Source organism: Apteryx rowi, unplaced genomic scaffold, assembly GCF_003343035.1.
Source record: "Apteryx rowi isolate R43461 unplaced genomic scaffold, aptRow1 scaffold_357, whole genome shotgun sequence".
NCBI lineage: Eukaryota > Metazoa > Chordata > Aves > Apterygiformes > Apterygidae > Apteryx > Apteryx rowi.
The window spans coordinates 908,427-928,579 of record NW_020450052.1 but is presented as its reverse complement, the minus strand read 5'-3'; the positions used below and the strand labels follow the sequence as shown (position 1 = coordinate 928,579).

Genomic DNA, 20,153 nt, shown 5'->3' with positions numbered 1-20,153 from the left:
AAATTGAGACAGCAATAAGAGTACAAGTACATACTAGTGAAGGAACAAACACCCTTAGCCAGAAGAGGAGAAGGAGTGCAATCAGGAAGAAAACTGGAAAATTATGTTTTTGAAGGAATGAGGGAATTGAAAAGGTAGAGAGTAAATAGCTGTGACATTTCATATGAATGCGAAGGAAAGCAAGTCTGAAATAGCAGTGAGACTGTAGGGATGGACAAGAGAAGTCAAGCCTTGACTGATAGCAGTGGTAGATAGATTAATGTTTACTTGAAAGATACCCTAGAAGAAGTCAATTGGAAAGGCATTTTAATCTGTTTTCAGTCAGTAATAGCAAAAACTAAGTAATAGTTTGGGTATGGTAGTATGGGTACTAACTAATTACAATAACATGACAATTTCACTATAGTCTAATTGTAGCTAAATGAGGAATAGTATATATGAATGCTTGCATGAAATGCTCACAGAAAGGCGAAATAAACTTTATGATGGGTGCATAAGGATTGTTGAGGGACAAGACTGGCAGCAAGTACCAAAGAATTACTTGTAGAGGAAGCTGAAATAAATAATGTATTCTTCATTATTTACTTATGAGCCAAAGGAGTCTTACGCATTGTTTATGCTTTGCAGAAAACAGGATTCATGTTCTAATATGTTTAGGTACTCAAAGCCTGAAATGTGCATGATGACTAGATGGCACAGGGGTGTGTGTGTGTGTGTGGTTTTTTTTTTTTTTTTAACTGTTTTGTAAAGCATATGTGTCATGAATGGTACAGGTGATGGAGCAGTCCTCTTTCAAACATTTTTTTCTTCATTTTCTTCTACTTCCTAAAGTTTCCAGTTAGACCTTCAAATACGCTTCTGTGTAGTTTCTGTTACTGTCATTATAGAGTCAGACAGAACATCCTGTAGCAGTTCATTAGATGAAATGAGAAATCAAATGCCAAACTAGCTTCCACTTGTTCTTCAGTTTATGAAATTATTTATTCAATGTAAATGCTCCTCTACATGTGCTGAAGAACTGTTTTTGAATAAAAAGCCTCTTACACCAGTTTCTTTCAAAAAGTGTAAGAATCCTTCTTTCCATCTGCCTCCTACACAGTGGTACTTTACTTTTTTAGTATTGAAGGCAGCAGGAAGGAAAGAAACATGTAGAGATAGGAGAGGGAACACTAGCAGCAAGAGAGAAGCTATTAATGAATGAGACCAGTTTCTGTGTTGTAGCTAGAAATGAACCAATAAATGAAATTTGACAGAATCTCTCAAATACTTCTATAAGAAAATAAACATTTGTAATGTATCAGCAATAGTCTCTTAAAATGTTATAAAGATTTATTTGCATTCAACATAAAGGGTGTGTTTTTTTGTTTTTTTGTTTTTGTGGGTTTTTTATTTTTATTTTTTACACTTCCTTGTGTTGCGTGATTAAACTGTTCTCAGGATTTCAATGAAGATTGTATCTGTAGTTATCACTTAAAGCTATGGTTCAGATGTATAATGACTGAGTTTTTGTAGCTCTTAGTTGGGGGAAAAGTATCCCAAAATAATATATATATTTTTTTCTATGTTTCAGTGAAGGAATTAGAAACTGTTTAACTTGTCTGGTCTAAAAATCTGTGTATATTGTTGTTTTAGGGGAAGATTAGTTACATGAAGCATTTCTTTGAAAATGACTGCTAGGCAATATATTTATTTCTAAATTACTTAAGCAAGTTTAAAACAACTTTGAAATACAATTTTCAGGTAAACATCTCTTTCTGCAGTATATACTGAATGTCCTTTCTTTTAACCAAATTAATTGGATAAGAATTCAAGTAACATGATTTAACCCCCCCCCCCCCCAAATATTCTCCAAAGACTTCCTTTAATGTGTTACTTAGTAAAAGAAAGAGATGTACTTCGCTTCTGTGGCTTGACTCCATCCTCCATTGGGTAATATCAGTATCTTGATGTCAGATAGAAATGGAAACCTGTAGGAGTTAAGACTAGTTTTGTTTTCTGTTTATCTGAGTATGCATGAAGTAAGATGTTTTTGTATGAGTGACTGGTCTTAGGAGATAGTTAATATTTTTATTAAGTCTATGGAAAAGGTAGCAAGTGCCCAGATGCAAATTTGGGCATAGAGGGTAGGAACACAACAGTTATATTTACGAGGGTTATTTAATAATACATTTAGTCTAACACTTCTAATTTTATACTGATAATTAATGAAGATATGGCTCAGGTTTTCCAACATTAAATGACCACTTTTGCTAAATATTCAGTGTGTATGGGAGGACAGCATGCTATAATATTTTGAGACGACGTGGAAAGGAATTGGAGTTAAAGGATGATTATAGTCTCTTTTTGGTTGAATGATTGACTTAGGGCTAAGGAGTTTATATTTGAATTTTGAGAGTGTTTTAATGCAAAAAAGTTATTCTGACACTTTTTATTAGCAGTCACAGTCAAGAGGGGATTTTTGTGGCTGAGTTGTATCTAGAAATAGGCTGGTTTAATGAAACTGCTGACAGTTAACTTCATTACAAGACACTGCCAGAATAAAACACTTTTCTTATTATTGCTTAGGAGTAATTAAAATAAACAGGAAATACTGTATGTCAGTAACTAGGTAACTTATTGCGAAGTAAAATTCTGTATGTCAATAGAACTTCAATAGCTAATATTATTCAGTAAAGATTGAGTCTAGAATGCAATTTCAGTTGATTTTGTGTGCTCACTAAACACATGAAATTATTCAGGGCTTTTTTCTTTTTATTGTCTTTTGGCAGGTAACAACATTGCTCAGGTAGCATATTCATTTAAATGTGGATTATTGAGTTCTCATTTGGATTTTTTTTTTTTTAAATAAAACTGGAGTTGCTTTTATTTCTAGTCATTTGTTAAACTTGTCCAGAGGAGTGCTTTTCTAGTGTTTAAATAGTTGTGTGTGTCTTAAAAGAAGCGTATGTGTGCTTCACTCTTAGAATGACATCAAGTATTTGAAATCCACGCTTTCTAGAAACTGTGATAATTCTTCAAAGTAACATAAAATTACTAAAGCTGGAAGATGATTCAATTTCATGTATAGAGCTCTTTAACTTCATTTATTGGAAGTAACATACAGCCTGATATCCCTGCTTTGCTGATTGTGCTTGTGTTTTCTTAGCTTGAGTACTTAATAAAACTGAGCCAAATAATAGCCTTGTCTTTCTACATAGCAGAGTTTGAAGAATAAGTAATTTAGGTGTTTCTGGAAGTTCTGATCTTTCTCCCAGCTCCTGAAAAGAGGTGGGAAAAGGGGAAAATAGAGTATGAGTGTTTTGGGGCATAGAATCCTCGAGGTAGGTAGCTGTGGTATAAGTAGATGGATATACGTCTCATCAGGTGGAATCAAGGCATGGTGCAACTAGAATGTTTTTGCTGTGTCATTTTAAAAAGCAAACAAACCAGAAAACCCACCCAACAAGTCCCCTATCAATTTCCTATCCAATCTATCTTGCCTATTCCAACCCCTTTTCTTCTCTTCCCTCCATGAGTTGATGGGAAGGAAAAAGAGAAGAAAGCTTGAAGGAGTAAGATGTAACAGTAGGGGGTTAGCCCAGATGATCTCCAGAGGTCCCTTCCAACCTCAACTATTCTGTGGTTCTGTGGAGAAAGAGAAAAGTAGAAGTGTATTTTAATAACATTGTTAGTTGGGAGTGGGTAGACTTGAGGTGCAGAAGAATGTGAAAAGGATATATAGCAGCAGTCAGTGAGATAAGGCAAAATCTAGGAATTATATAAGTTAGAAAGAAGTGATAGGGATATGATTTAGTTCTTAATGATCCATCAGTACCCTGCACTTTAAAGTATCGCAGTACCTTCATATGTTATGATGATATTATTAAAACTCCACTAATTGCCTGTCTGGAATGTTGGAGTACTGTGTGTGGGCCTGTATCTGTCTCTCCCTTTCCTCTCTGTCTGATCTTGCTGGGGAACCAAGGTATGATCTTGCTTCACAGCATCTTATGAAGAAGATATTATGCTAGAAGAACCATAACATCCAACTTCTCCTGTGCTCCTTCCTCTCCCTTTGTGGATTTTTGAGCCCTTACCCTAGCACGGCCTGATCCCTTATCCTCCCAGGATCACCATGCTCCTCGTGGCTCCGCAGGGTCAGAAGCCTTGCTCTGTCGTGCTCAGGGCTGTTGCCCTTCTGAGGAGAGGAAAGATGGTGCTGGTCCCAGGTGAGGAAGGGTCACTCTCCCTTTTCAAAGCAGAGGTGGGAAGAGCTGAAGAAGCTAAAGGGATTTTAGAGTGAGTCCAGACCAGGTCCAAAAGGTGTCATAGTGTGGACATTGTGATAGGTTTTGTACTTACTAATTTTAGGTACTGTAGAGATTTAGAATAATGATATTGCTGTAGTATTAGCATTGCCCGTGGCTGCTAGAAAGCATGTAGAAAGAAGTAAGGAGATTGTAGGTGACAGAATTGGAAATAAATGCTGGTTGAGAAACCAGAAACATAATAGGTTTTTGGAAACTGATGTCAAAAGACACTGTTAGATTCAAATGTTTTATTTCAGATGTAATAGGACTTTTGTGCCTATTCTTAGTGGTGTCTTTCTCTGCTCCCAAAAGGCTTTCCACTAGAATTATTAAAACTATTTTCTTATCTGTTCTTGGAATTTAATTTTCAGGAATAAAATGCTTCAGTTTAGGAAAAGTTGCTTTGAATTTGCCACTGTGGAAATAGCTCATTATCATATGTTTCTTTTCAAGTAAGTTTTAAGTATATATATTTTTTATGGGATTTGTGTAGATCCTAAAAAAAGGAAAAAAAGAAAAGTTGAAATGAGGATGTAAAGGATTAGGAATAAATACTGACCCCCAAAGAGAAGGGGAGAGATTTTGGAGGTCTTCTATATCAAGCTCAGTCAAGTCTGAAGTTATTTATTATAAATACCTTATTATAAAACTGTAAATGTAGATTAAATAAATTTGATTAGTCAAGTTGGGGTAGTCTGTAATTTATTGTCAATTTGTGTGTTGTCTTTAATTGAGTTTTGTCCAAAAAGGTAGTATTTAACATATGTAATCCAACATATGTTTGGATTACATGAGAGAAGTGATTTCAAGAAGACAACACATGATTGAAATATAAGTTAAAATTGTCCCTACCTCTTTTTTTTGTTAGTAATAAAAGAGAAACAAAAAGTAAATTCTTAGAAGCTTTCGTTATGAAAGCTTTGCAGATTCTGGAGTTCCCTTGAGGTGGCAGAACCTGCAGGCATTCAAAATCTGTATTTAAACTCATTAATTCTTCTTTTTATGTATATGAATATAGTTCTTACTGTTATCATGAATGAGAGTTGAATTCAAAGGAGAATAATTGATTGGTAATGACATTTCATGAGATATAGCAGTTCATATCAGAAAAGTAATTCTAGTTTCTGTTGCTAGTTTAGAAATCAAGATAGAAGCCTTTTGGGAAAATGACCTTTTTAATGACTACTATTTGAACACAGTGTTGAGTGCTGTATAGAAACTTAAATCAGTCTGCCTTTCAGGTATTCAATGTTTGGGTTTTTTTGATACGTATCAGTAAATTAAACTTTATGAAAATGTGTAGGAAAGTGAGAATGCTATTTCAGTGCAAATTTGTTGAATTTCTGGTTAGATGCATTTGGGGATATTAAATCTGGTACACCAATTACTGAGCGATCCTCGCCACTCAAAAAAAACCCCCCAAAAAACAAAAAAAACCCCACACCTTAGTTTTCACTCTTAGATTTTCAAAATGCTTTGAAATCTGTAGGCATTTCAGCTTTCAGTGCAAATTATGAATATTACCAGTTTCTGAGGAAAGGAAAAGTTGCTGGTGCAAATTTGACTTGAGACAAGCTGCCTTCATAAAGAGCACTATTTTTTAAAATCATTTTTTATAAAGGATATTTTGATTGCTGTAATTCATTGTACTAATTTCTTTCATTTGTCACTATATGCATATTTTTATTGCCTGTACTACCCATTTTTCATTACCCTGTTAGACAAGTTCTTTAGTCTAGTACCTAATACTATTGCTGCATTCAGCAACTGCTAATTTAGTTTTTTTTAATCATGTATACCCGACATTTGTTTTAAAGACACTTATTTGCACTTGTAGTGTGTTAAGCACATGTAATTTGTGTGAAGTTAAACGCTGAGAATCATAACATTGGTAATACTGAAAAAAATAGTATTACTCAAACTAAAAATAGCAGCTGACAGAAGCGGGAAGAATACTTAACTAACCTAGATAGATTTGCAGTTTTCCAATAATGGTAAAAGTTTTGGCATAAACAACTCTTATTTCTTAAAGTACAATTGCATAAAATGGAAAAAACAAGCTGTGAACTTATACAAGGAAAGCAGAACTATAGGGTCTTTATTATGGTAGTTGCTAGACAATGAGGTCCCACAGGCCTTGATCAGTGGAGCTTGGTGTTTTTTTATGTTTAATATATTGCATGAAAAAAGTTATACTAGATGATAGTTCTAATATCAGGTAGAACTTATAGCTGAAGAAACAAGAATCCCTGGCTCATGGGAGCAGGAGACTTTTTTGGAGAATGTACTAAATTGGTATTTCCCGTGCTGGCTAATCTTTGCCTCAAAACCGAAAGTATGCTGGGCAAAACCTAGTTAACTGAATCTTAATGTCACCTGCCACTTTGGGTCTTCAGCTGTATGGTGCCCAACACAATTCTCAATGTGGATGAGACTGTTTGAAAACAGTTATTTTAAATGTAGCTGTAGTGAACTAGACACAAGCTGTGTGAAGGCCTCTGTTTCAGTGCCCACCAAAGCTTTGCATCTCTGTTGTTGTTCACCTTCTCTGTTGCACTGTGCGTTTTCAGCAGTCTGCTCTTGTGCATGGCAGGGAACCATTAGCTTGAAGAGTAAGGAAAACTGATTCTCCAAAGAGACTCTGTTGGAGAATAGATACTCATATTTGGGATTTGTCTTTGAGGTAAAAAGTGCAAATGTGTTCCAGCTTCAGCCAGCTCACATGAAGCCTGTGATGGACTCTCAGGCACACAGATTTATGAGTCTCATCTGCCTTGAACTTTCCTTACCTGAAGAAGACCATAAAGGGCTTTTAAACTGAAGAATAAGTTTTTATTTAAACATAAATTAGAATAAGTAACTTCTTAAGCTAAGGAAAACTTCAGATTTGATAGAAATAAACCAGGCTTCATAAACTAAACTTCTTTTCTCTATCATGTCCTTTTAGGGTTGGTCTCTTCCAGGCTTGCTTGAAGCCTGAGCGTTCACTGACTTTTGGGGTTGCAAGCAAGCTCTATGCATCTTCTTGGGGTCCTTGCAAAGGCTCTCTCTGTTTATTACTTCTGAGGCCTGCCCTTAAGAGTGCCACAGGCCTTTAGTCTGGTGAGCTCTTCTTTCTCTGCTCTTCTTGCCTGCCCCTGCGCTCTGGCAGACCTGCCAGAGAAGGAGCAGGCTTTCTTTTCTTCAGAAGGTTATACCTGATCGAATAAGTAGTGATTAGGGCAAGCCACATAACACTTTTGACTTTCAGTTGCAGTCTTCTAAAGGCATATAGCATTTTCAGAAATAAATAGCTATGAATAAATATAGTGTGTCACAGGCCCAAATTGTGTTGGGGATAAGTTCAGTGATTCCCCTGCCCTGTATTCTTCTCATGCTGTGCTTCCCATGCTCAGACTGTATAGATCGTGGCCTCAGGAGTTTTGGCAGATCCTAAGCAAGGTACTGTTCAAAGGGTTCAGGGAATAAAGGTTTATATGGTTATGTGATATGGGAGGAGGTTACCTTATCTCTACATTTCCTGGTTTTCAGATTTTTTATTATTTGTACATGCTTCTGAAGTCTAAAACATCACACTGCAGTATTAGACAAGCTTAACTATTAATGACTTTTTTTTAGCACACTATTAAAAAAAAAAATCTAGGCTACATGAAGCCCTCCTTTCTGTTATCTAAGAAGAAATACATACTATGTTGATAAAATATTTCTTTCTAAGAGGTAAAGGGTCATGGAAAGATCATTTAATCTTCCTCTCTCTTGAGGAAAGAGGAATTTTATCATATTGGAGAAGCTCCAGTGAATAAAGTGCTACTTTGTTGTAGCTAATGTAATTGAATTATATACAAGGTTGGTTTTAACGTGTGCTAATACTCTGAAAATGCTTTCTTTTAAATAACTGAGAAACTTAATTAACATTGGCAGTTAATTATGAAAACCAGTGTTCATTTAGGCTTCTGTATGCATATTTTTATACTACTAACTGTATGATATTAAATTTGTCCTTGTATACTTTTTAAGTGCCTTTTATAAAATGTGCTCGCTGCTTCATAAATTGCCTGATAGTTTCTTTAACTCTTTTTCAGATCTTTGAACGAATTTTGTTTATCTGGGCTATACGTCATCCAGCCAGCGGATATGTTCAGGGCATAAATGATCTTGTTACTCCTTTTTTTGTAGTCTTCGTTTGTGAATATATAGGTAAGATTTGTTATAACGCTGAATTATGAATTGGTAATGGCTTTGGAACAGCACCTTCATTTTAATATGAATAACAGTTTGGATTAGCTAATCAAAGCATAATTCAATATATGAATTTTATTATAAATTTTTGTAATTATAAATCTGTATACTTCTCTTAAGTAGATCTCAAATATATACTGACAAGTAATCAGATTTTGTGTAAATATTCATAGAGTTCAGGATTCTTTCAGATCTTTGTTCAAAAAAAAGACTCTGTAGAAGCTGCAGACAGAATTTGATTTTTGTCAGATGAAAAAGCTGGGGAAAGAAATACAATCTAGCCTTTGCTTCCATTTTATGATTTTTTAACTGCATATCTAGTTTAAGAAATGCCCCCTGCACTGTTCCTGATGCTTTCTTCTTCACAGGAGGTTTCATTCTCCCTTCCTTGCTCTCCTCCAATTCATCTGTTTGTATGATGAGGTAAAATTGCATATATGGAATGACCTGGTGAATAAGGGGGGGATGGGACTCCAAACTACCACCTTGAAAACAAGGAAATATTTTAAATGAGATGGGGGGGAAATTAAGGAAGAGAGAACCTATCAAGCCAGATCTGTGGCCAAATGGATTACAACCTGAAGTCAGGGCCTGAACATTAAGGCAACAGTAACTAAAATTCTCTAGTTAAGAACTCTGCTTTTCTGAGGCTCACATTACTAATATGAAACAGCTGTATTTCTGTTGAGTTTGTGGACTTTTTTGTAATTATCTGTGTTTGCAATCCTATATTTAGGAAACTACTGATTAAATACTCCTCCCTCATACGAGAATATCATTCATATTTTAAATTTGTAGCTTAGTATCTAAGTCTTAATGGACGTTAAGAATGTGGTTAATCTGAGGACTGAATTCTGCAAATACAGTATGTTCAAATACTTTTGTATAACTTTGTTTTAATTTGCTGTAAGCTAACTTCTAATTCTAAACCATTTGTTCAACACTGGTGTAAACCAGTGCTGTGAGACAAAGTAATTATTATTAAATTCCAATACTGTTTTCTTCTTTCTGTGTGTACTGAAAAGTCATTAACAATTTGGTTATAACAGTATGGGTATAAAAGGTAAGGTTAAACAGTAAAAATGGCAGTGTTAATCTGACCCGAATTAAAACTGTTTTCCTTGCATTTCTGTTTGTCATATACACATATAATGAAAATTTACAATGCTTATATGTAAACATGAGCAACAGGTTGTCCTGCTACTTCAGTGAGGCTGTATATAGTGGGTTCTTAATTTCCCACCTTCTGTATGTGAGATACCCATTGGTGTCTTAATCCAGATTGATTAGATTTAAGGGAGGACAGATTATCCTTGACTGAATGAAAGATGATCCATTTCCTTATTTGCACGGCAACACCTCTGTTGCTTTGTTCATTTCTTGTTTCATAGGAGGACATTGTATTGCTAAGCAACTAATGAGAACTACTGCTGCTTATTCCCTAATCATCTCCTAAGTAGGGTAGAGGCCCACTCCTGAGAGTACTTGCAGTTTCTGCCTTTTACTCCCTCATTTGACAGATAATGAAAATGTTCTTAATGATCCTAGAACAGTAGGATCTCTAGTAGACTTTAGGGTTGTTAATTGAAATAAGAAGTTCAAATGAGATGTGATTAGAGAATTGATATTCCATGTTAAATAGACCATTTAATTAATATGGTAAATAAGTTTGTCTTTAGTACGAACTTACATTTGGAGACCGTGGTGATTGCTAATGTATTTGTCAACTTGTCAGTATTTTCATATCAGAGAACTTAGCTATTTCCTTAAGTGTTCAGTGAAGAAACACAAACTTAAAAACTAACAGTCGGAAACGATATTTGCCAGTGAAAATGTATAAATCTCAGGAAACTGTATTCTAAAAGCTCATATAAGAGCTAAAGCGTATATAATGAAAATAATACTGAACTGAAAATATTTTCTTGAATGTAGTAGTAATCCTGGCTAAATGCTAATGCACCAGTTACTTCCTGCAGTGACATATAGAAAACATTCAAAGATTTGTCTTTAAATACCTTTTTGATTTGAATCTTTCTAGTATATTCAAGTTACACTGAGTGATGCATTCAAGTTACTATGAATGACAGCATGTATTTTACTTAAATTTGAAATGGTAAAATAGAAAATTAATGGAGCACATCAAACACCCTGGGATTTGTAATAAGATTGTAGAAGTCTTCAAAACTGAGAGTAAGAATTGTGCTCAAATAGTGCAGTATTGCATGTTTCCTAGCAAAAATATTTAAGCTATATAGTGTATTTAATATTTACCCAGTAATACCTTGTAAAGAAGAGAAACGTTCCAAAGGTTTATTTAAGATTTTATACGTCATTAATAACAGATCTGTGCTGACTAGATCATCTCGTGGTATACCCTGATAATGTTTACACACAATTGCATTTTTATCAAATTTACTGATAGGAAGAAAGGCATGGTTTTTTTGGCTTTATGGCAGTTGCGAGAAAGTCCATAATCCTTGATCTGACCTAATAATTGTGTGATATTTATGGAAGTCTTTTTGCTCTTCTGAAGACATCCATATAGCACAACTGGAAGAGTGTCATAGAAGAATTTTTGAAGATACAGATAATGTGTTTGGAAGGGATAACTTTCTTGTCTAGTAACTTTTTTTTTTTTTCATTTAAATCTGAATGTTAGAAATTAGGTTCTTGGATCTTTTTATAAAGACCGAAGTCGTCGTCGTTTTTATGGTTCAGTCTGGATTGAGGTACCTAATTGTAGCATGTAGGTTTGTACATTTTGAATAGTTTGAGTGACTGAATGTGGGAATTTAATGTTTTAAAAGTTGAGAGCACTCTTTCAACCTTCCCAACTATGTAGGTATGATGAAAATGTAATTTGTTAATATCTCATTAGTTCACCACTCTGCAATAAAAGCAAGAATACTGAAACATTTTCAATAAGATGGAATTTGTTGTCAAAACTAAGCCGAGAGGCACAACTGAGATTAAAGACTATTTTAGGGGGGAACAGTCCTACTGGTCCCTGCTGGAATACAGTAGATTAAGATTCCTTGTTTAAATTAGGAAAAGGAGGAACTTAAACCTTAGGATTTTAGTCTGAGGTTTATGGGTATGTCAATCTCTAATATTTTTCTTGAAAACTGTTAAAAATTGCAGGGCTATTCTGACATTCTGACATAATATAGCAACTTCTTTGGAATTCAGACATTACTGGTATGGGTAGACTTTCATCCTCGCTCCTAACCTCCCACATGACATAGGAGAATTATATGTTTTTAGAACATATGCTAATTACCATCAGGGCAGTTTTTCTGAAAGCTTTGTGTCTTTATATTGTTTTAATTTATGTTGAAATGAATCTTGTCTGTGTGGATGTAATTCTGGAGGCATTTTTTGCTAATGAGATAAATATGCTGTGTGACTGCTTACTGCTCATTGACTTAATGTGGACAAGGAAATTTTGCTCTGGATTGCCAATTTCTATTTCCAGCTGCCTCCAGTGGCTCTCTGTTTACTTGATATGCCTTCCGGTCGCTCTGAGTTCCTGCTGATCCACATCAGTTCTGAATATTAAAATGTGCTTCACAGCTACTCGGGATTTCTGTCTCATGGAGTCAGCTATGTTGTACTACATCTAACATTATTGCATTTCAGTAATTCACTGTGCCTTGTGTGTATACCTGAACCACACAAAGGACCCAGATTTGCTCATCATCTAGAGAGAAAAAAGCTCAAGAGAATGATCAGAATGTGTGCCTTAACACATAACGTTGCTAAAGGGATGAGTGTGTGAGGTCACTCGGAGGCCCCTAGCAGTGTTGAATCAGGAGGAAATCTATGTAGTAGGGAATCAAGGGCAGAAAATGGGTACTAGTGTAGCTCTTTATCACTTTATTGTGGATAAAGAGCATGAAGAAAAATGAGGCTGCTACAGGCTGGAATGGTGATAAAGATCTTGTCTACAATCTTCTTGAAATAGAGGAGCTTGAGACAATTTAAGGATGCTTACAAGAACACATGACCTGAAATCTTTGGAAAGAGGGGCCTTACCCTTGTAAGTATTTTTCTTGTGATCTTAAATGCTTTTGTAAGAGGCATTATATACAACTGTTAGTGGTTTTTTTTTTTTTTTTTTTTAAATCAGTACTGCCATGATGGATGGACTTTGAATTCCAGGCCCAAATCCTAATGGGATTGGGATTGGATTTAGTTCCAAAACAATGTTACTATGAGAATGTAAAGTTTCTTTAGCCCTGGAAAAGCCACCGTCTGCCTAGAGCTCCCTCACTTACCTTTTTGCCTGTCCCCTCTCATGTATTACAGGAAGTCATCCTGTTCTTAAAATGAGATTTCGTACTGGTTATTACCTTCCTTCCTTCCTTCCTTTTCAGCATATCTGAAGCAAATAATTAAATTTTAAACCATTTAGTATGCTTTTTTGGTAGTTTGATGAATGCTGTACCTAAAATTATGGTGTTCATAATATAATTGGAGTAATGTTTCAGAGTATTGTATCATGGCTGTATCTGAGGTAATTCCTCGGCCTTTTTTTATTGAATGTGAACAGGTGTCATTTTAGCTGAGAATTCTTTTTTTAAGGAAAAAGCTGTAATTTTTAAGCTGTAAATAAGTCTGTTTAGAATGTGCATAAAACTGAGCTTCTGAATGATGAGGCAGTAAGCACGGAGGGTAAAGGATATTAACTCAGTGGCTCCAGGCATTAGAAAATTTAGTCTGTAACTGTAGGGTTAGAAAGTAAAATTTTGTTTAAAATTTGTTATTTTATTTACAAGCTGAAACCGAGACCTTTCTTATAAGAGTCCACCAATTCTCTAGTCATTAAGAATTATAAATAGGGCTCAGGCATTGGGGTTTGGGGGAAGTAAAGCTGAAAATATATAAGATGTTTGTAGTTACTGTATTTAAGAGACAGAGCATGACATGTCAAAATTGAGACAACAAATTGTTTTGATAGCATGGAAGTTTACCAAAGAACTATAACTGGATGCTTCCCCCTGACACACCCACACTGTAGGAGCTCCGCGTGATTGGAGACTGACAGAATCATCCTTGCTCTCTTCAGGTTTACCAGGAAAGAAATATTGGGAAAACTCCCAAGACAGTGCTCAGGAATATGAGGGGCCTTGTGTGTTTGAAAAATGAAAAGTGTTTATTTTGCAATTTTTATATGCTCTTGAACTTTTTTCTGATAGAATTTTTTTTAGAATTGCACTGCATAACAAACTCCCACTCTTTTAATGCTTTTTTGGTTCAAATATGTGTATATTTGTACAACAGACTGTATTAAAATGCTTTTATTTACACATTTTAAATGATTTATGAAACTTACACGAATTACATTTATATAAAAGCACTATGAAATACGAAGTGTAATTGATGTTTTAACATTTCTTGCAAGTTGCTAAAAGTATTAAGAAAGTTTTCCCTCTTTGTTTTTAAATCAATGGAAAATTTGCCTGAAAACTTACTCTTTATATTTTAAGAATGATTTAAAATATTCTAATTCGCTTCTGTGAGTTCCATTTAATCACATTAGATCTCCTGTATTTAATGCAAATCTCCAGTAACACAGTTTCCACATGTAAAAGTATATTTCAGTGTTTTTTAATAATTTCCAACACATTTTATAGGAATCTCCAAGGCATTTGATGAAATTTACTGGAATTTTCATTAAAATGAAAAATATTTTATGAAGTGTTCCTTGGAGAAATATTGCTATCTGTGATTTCTTTTTTCTTTTTTGTGAGCAAAGAATAATGAAAACTTGCCCAAAACTCATATGAATTGAAATCTTTAAAATGCTGGAAACCCAATTCCTTCTTCAAGGTGAGACTAGAAAGTGTTCTGTGCTTGCTGCAGTGAATGTTGCAGATCTTTTACTATCAGCTCAGTGTTCTGAAAATTTTAACTTATCTGCCACTTCTCTGTGAAACTCTCTCCCATGTTTTCACATATTATGAAACACTTAAAATATGCATATATACATATGTATAACATGAGACAGAAATTGTTCAGCGTTGAAGTTACTGTGAGATACCATCATTCTTCTTTTCAATTTTTAGGTATGTTTTCCCCTACTCTTACCCTGTTGATGCCTTAATATACTGACCAGTAAAAGTATTTGAAAGTGGTATGGAATACCGGGGGGGGGGGGGGGGGGGGGGGGGGGGGGGGGCGACTGTGTAATGGCATGTGTAAAATAAACAGGACTTAAATTTGGTTTTAGATCTTGGTGATGCCTCCTTCCTGCTTTGCCCTATGGAAAAGGCTAGGAAGGCCCACAAGCAAGCAGAGACCTGTGTTGTGCCTGCCCACAGTGCTGAGCACGTAGTATAAAGGTCTGTGCTGTGTGGCAGCATGGATTTTGACTACAGGTGGAAGCAGCTGGAAAGTGATAGGTGCTGAAATAGTGTCCTAAGAGGGCATTTCCTGGCTCATTATTAAATAGACGTTGTGGAGCTAAATCATCGTTTGTTATTTTATCTTGTTTGTTTTTTATGGTCTGGCTTGTTCTATTTTATTTAGGAGCTTCCTGAGACCCTTTTATGGTCCTCATTTCCTCTTGCATCTTTTGGTATGTGCCACTTATCAAAGCCCTCAGTTGGAACCAACCTTTCTTTTGTGTAGAAAGGACTAACCACCCTATTTTAAAGTCACTGCAGTTTCCAGGCTCTGCTGATTATAGCTGTGTTGGAATTGGGCCTTGTGAAGAAGCAGTGTATTCTGAGCAATTGTTATTTTTCTAATTTTTTTCTGTGTAATGCAAAAAATGGCAATGTTAAGCATGTTCTGTCAGTATCATCCTAGTTCATATCATGAATCTGTCGGTATTTCTTACATAATCTATAGATTTATTTTTTTTTGTGTTCCTAACCAACAGCCAGGTTCACAGAGCTTTGTAGTGTAGATCCATCATGATTTTCCTTCATGTGCACCTTAAATAGAAAGCTTGGCTGCCATTGGCATCTGTTGTACTAAATTGGTCAACTTTGACTTTAGTTTGTGTGCTTCTTCCCTTTTCACTATAGATTATGAGGGAGCTGGGATTTGGGTGCGGGGTAGCAGCAGCCACTAAAATCTTGTTCCTACAGGAACACAAAAATGAGAATGGCAAATTTCTGTGAATCTCTGTCCTGCAGGATTGGTTCCTCGTTACCAAGAGGAAGATGTGGGGTTGTCTGAGATTGTTTTGACATATAGGTTCACGAAGGACTGCTGATTAGTTGAAAATTCCTTGATTCTTAATAATTCCTAATTTTTTAGCAATTGTAAAATTGCATGAAGAATTACTCTCATAAATATTCTAAATCATTCTTCTGTCCCATGAAAAGTCATGCAGTGATTGGTCCCATACATTTAATGAATGTTGCCCTAAACTTCTCACATTATTCAGTAAATGCTTTAAATTTAAGAAAATAAATTAATTCCCGCTTCAGCACTGAAATTTGAAATAGCTTCTTTCAAGTATGTGCATGTCATTCTTTAATTTGCAACTTTTTTTTCATTCATCTGTTTAAATACCTGTTTTGAGGTATTGTAAAGTAAAAACATGTTTCTTCCAGGTAAACTAAACTGCATCAAAGGAGATAACCACTAAAATTTAGGTCTATGTTTTTGTAAGAACAAGTGTTTTGAAGTAATTGCTTAGATTATATTTTAAAACTGTTCATTTGTTTTTATGTATGTCTCACTTAAGAAAAATGAACCATACACAAAACTTCAAGTAGTTTTCTTTATTGGTATATAATGCAGTTTTTCAGACTTTTAATTGGGCAAAGAATCTTACTGCTTTACATGCTTTTATTCACTATAACCAAGGAGGAGAATCCTTGTGAAAATAACTCGCTGCGAACTGTCTGTCAGGTGACAGTGCTTGCCATAATATGCTGTTGTGTTGAGGGTCAGGTAATAAAGCAGTATCTGTTGTAGACTTTGCAAAGAGAAGGTGTAGGGATAATTTGAGTAGTACTGAGAGGACAGCTTGTGCTTAGCTTGTAAAGGGGTAGGGAATGAGAGGAGCGTGAAAGAGGGCAGCTACACTTGCAGGACTTGGGAGAGAACTGATTAATGGGTGGACTAATTAACAGTAAAAGTTTTAATTTTTTTAATCCTTTGTTTGGATATTTTTTTTAATTATTTACCTGGAAAACTTCATCGTTGTAGCTTTCAGCAAGACTTGTTAGAATATTAATTTCTTTTAGTTGCAATTTGATCCTGTAGTTAAATACTTGGTTCTGGCTTACAATTGTATAACCATTTCCATTAAGGACACACTTTTTTTTTTTTAACTATAGTTAGATAGGTAAAAGCCCTAGTGTGAGTATAGTTCTGAGAGAAAATTAATGTTTTGAGTAGTGAGGTTAAGTGTTCATAGTGTCTTATGAGGCTCTCGCTTAAGAAAAAAAGATCTGAAGTTTCATAATGGCTGAGTCTTTTAGACTGTCTTCAAAGAAAAAACAATCCACATAACTAATGCACAGATTCTTAAATGTTAATAATGATGCAAGAAAAAGGCTATGCAAAATAAATACAAGCTGGTTTTGGAGGAGAGAAAAAAAAAAAAGGCAAAGCAATCATTAGCAGAAAGTCTTTGTATGTTGGTAGAGTTTCCAGGACATGTCAGAATTCAGCTCCTGAAGCCGAAGCGCTGTGTGTTCTAATTCATACAACATATGCAAGGAAAACAAAGTACACGTGACCTGTATAATAACAGAGTAATAATGCTTCACGTTTACTGTTAGATGAATTTCACTGTTGCATTCATTCTTTCATACTCCAATTATCAATATAAATTCAAGCCTAGGTGACAATGAAGAAAGAAAAAACCATCGCAGTTGTGTTCATCTATTAGAGTTTTATGAAGCTTCTATCACTACCATTTTTTTCATCTGATTTGAACCTGATTGTTTTTTATTTCTGAAGTGTACGGTAGACTTTCTGCTAAACCTTAATAGGATTTTTCCATTGCTTTATAATACTACTGTTTACAGTCTAGGCACTCCTGGAGTTTTTTGTATGTTTAAACAATTTTCAAATAATGCTGTCTTTGAGTTTTATAATTCTGAAGTGTTTTTTATTTACTCAACACAACTCTATGGGCAAATTATTAAGTTAAAATAATTCAAAATAAAATCCATGATAGTTTGGTGATTTAAATTTTTTCTCGTGGGCTTTTATTTGATAAATAAGAGAAGTAGATTATTTGCTTAAATGTTTTTATTTTGGAAAGTATTTGCTCTATTCCTTGTGCTTGTACTAATTTCATAAGTTTCCTAAAATAAATTGAGATAATATATTTGTCTAAAAACAAATCTTCAGTGCAATCTCATTTATTTGTTTATCTGGATATAATTTGAGCCATTTCTTTTATAAGCAATAAGAAAGTGTAAAAAGCTTTTTGCTCTGTTTTTAAAAGCTGCTCCTCAGACTTGTATTTCTGAGTTAGATTAAATATGGTAATATGAGCAATAGAACAAAAAAGTTGGACAAAATGGAGAGCATTGTGGTGGATTTTTACTGAGGGTATATTAGAGTTTACTGAGGCATTTTGACTTAAAAGTAAATGATTTCTTATGAGTATTGCTTCACAGGAAAATCATTGTATTACAGGCTAACTTTCCCCTCTGTTTGGGAGAAGAGATGGGAATTTTATTTTTTATTTTTTTAAAGGAAGCTTTCCTATTTATTTTGCAAATATCTGCATTATTTTTATAAAACTTTAAAAGCTAAGGGCTTTTATGTAATTAAGAAAATACCTGTGTCATTCATACTTGTCATGTTTTGCCTTTTTCAGTGTGATATTAAGTAGGTGCATTCTGAGTCCCAAAGCTGTCATTTTAATGTAACTATGTAAGTATTTCAAATCAATGGTATTTCTAACTACCGTGCTGTAATATTTTTATTGAAAGTGCAATAAGCAATAGTCAGTGTATTCTGATCTGCGTACTGGTAACAAGCTTTAAAAAAAATGTCTAAAGGGAGGAAGAAAAAATGGTAACGAAGACAAGCTGTGAGAGCAACTATTGAAGAAGCAAATGCATGTGTTACTTGAAAGATTTAAGTAAGCGTCAAACTGAGGATTTATCCAACTTACATTTTCTGTTGACTGGTAGAAGTTACTTCCAGGTACCAGTATTCGAATTCATAATTTTTGTCCTGAAGATGCTACTGTATGTGACTGGCTTTCTTGTTAAATAGAGTATTAAATGAAGATCTGTGATCTTTTAATATTTGTTGACATAAGATAGTAACTGAAAAATTAGTAATCGCCATTTCAATATTTATCTATATATTTATGTCTGGAGGCATGTGATTACCTTCACCTCCTTACTCTTCCTTACATAATATCTTGCTCTAGTAAGAAAATTTCTCATGGCTGTTAGGGCAAATGTAACTGGATTATACTTCCTTACAGCTCCCTGTTACCTGTTCCGCTCATCATTGTGAGTGAAGGCATCTGTGAGTGGGGTTTGAGGTTTTTTTTTTTTTTTAATCTTTGTTTTCTTTTTTTCATATCCCTGAATGAAGAGTATGTTCAGAATACTGATCTTCAGTATGTTATAATGTATGGCCCAGCCTTGATTTCTTATTAATAGTAAAGCTATAGTGAGAAGACTTTTTTGTAAAGCAGAAACAGCATCCAAATGAGAAAAATGGATAGGAACTTATAAACCCAGGAAGCTACATCTTTTTTTCAATGATTTTACGTGTTAGAGGAATAACCAGTTAGAGATTCAAAAGTTACTAATAAAAACTTGCGCAACCACATCAGAGCCAGGAAGCCTAACAGAGGTGTAAAAGTAGCATATGAGATGCCATCACACACTAGGGGAGTTGTGTGGATTTTTTGTTTAGGTGTTTCGAGTGAAAAAAATTTACAGACCCTGTCTTATGGACAAAATCAGAGGAATTCTTTCAAATTGAAGCTTTACTGTAAGAGATTTCTAGAACACTTCCCTAAATTAATAAGAAATTGCCAATGTGAAATGGGACAAACCCAAGCTTTCTAACAAAATTAAATTATGAAGTTGTTGAACTACATTTTAAGATACCTAAGTTATTGTTTAAATTAACTGTGGTACCAGAGGCATGAAAGTTAGCAATATATAATTGCAAAACCGAACTTTCAGATATACAAGCCCTGCTTCATGTCATCTTCATGAATCATTAAGTGAGGAACAGAAAGCAAAACTGTAAATATTACTATTACTAAATGTCACTTTGTAATTCAGTGTTGCATTTATATGTTGAATTTGACATATATTAGTTCTGGATAATCCAGTAGCCTGGAGAAGGGATGGCAGAACGGGGTATATGACAGAGTTAGGAACAATTCTGAATTGCAGGGTGGGGGAGGATAAGGAGTGAGTCTTTGGCATATACTACAGCAATGGATGTAGGAGGCACTAATTTGAATTAAGAAAGAATAAAATGCCTGGGCTTTCCTGGTTAATAATAGTTCACTTGCTAAAATTATAAAGGGGTTAAAAAGACAGGTTGGAGAAGTTCACAGGTGTTAGCTGTCATTGGTGACTACTGATGTGTATAAATCACAAATTTTTTCAGCTTGTGTCATCCTTCACCAAGGGAAAGGATCAGTGTACATCTCCCATGTTTCTT

The 20,153-nt window shown here is 34.7% G+C and overlaps 1 protein-coding gene across 1 annotated transcript in view; it reads left to right on the top strand.

The window, feature by feature from the left end:
- The window catches only part of LOC112969586 (TBC1 domain family member 22A), a 174,283-nt gene that overhangs the window by 19,865 nt on the left and 134,265 nt on the right, over nt 1–20,153 (top strand). Inside the window, exon 6 of the mRNA XM_026073024.1 lies at nt 8,372–8,486. Within this exon, the coding sequence (XP_025928809.1) occupies nt 8,372–8,486 (115 nt within the window). The remainder of the gene's footprint in view (nt 1–8,371; nt 8,487–20,153) is intronic.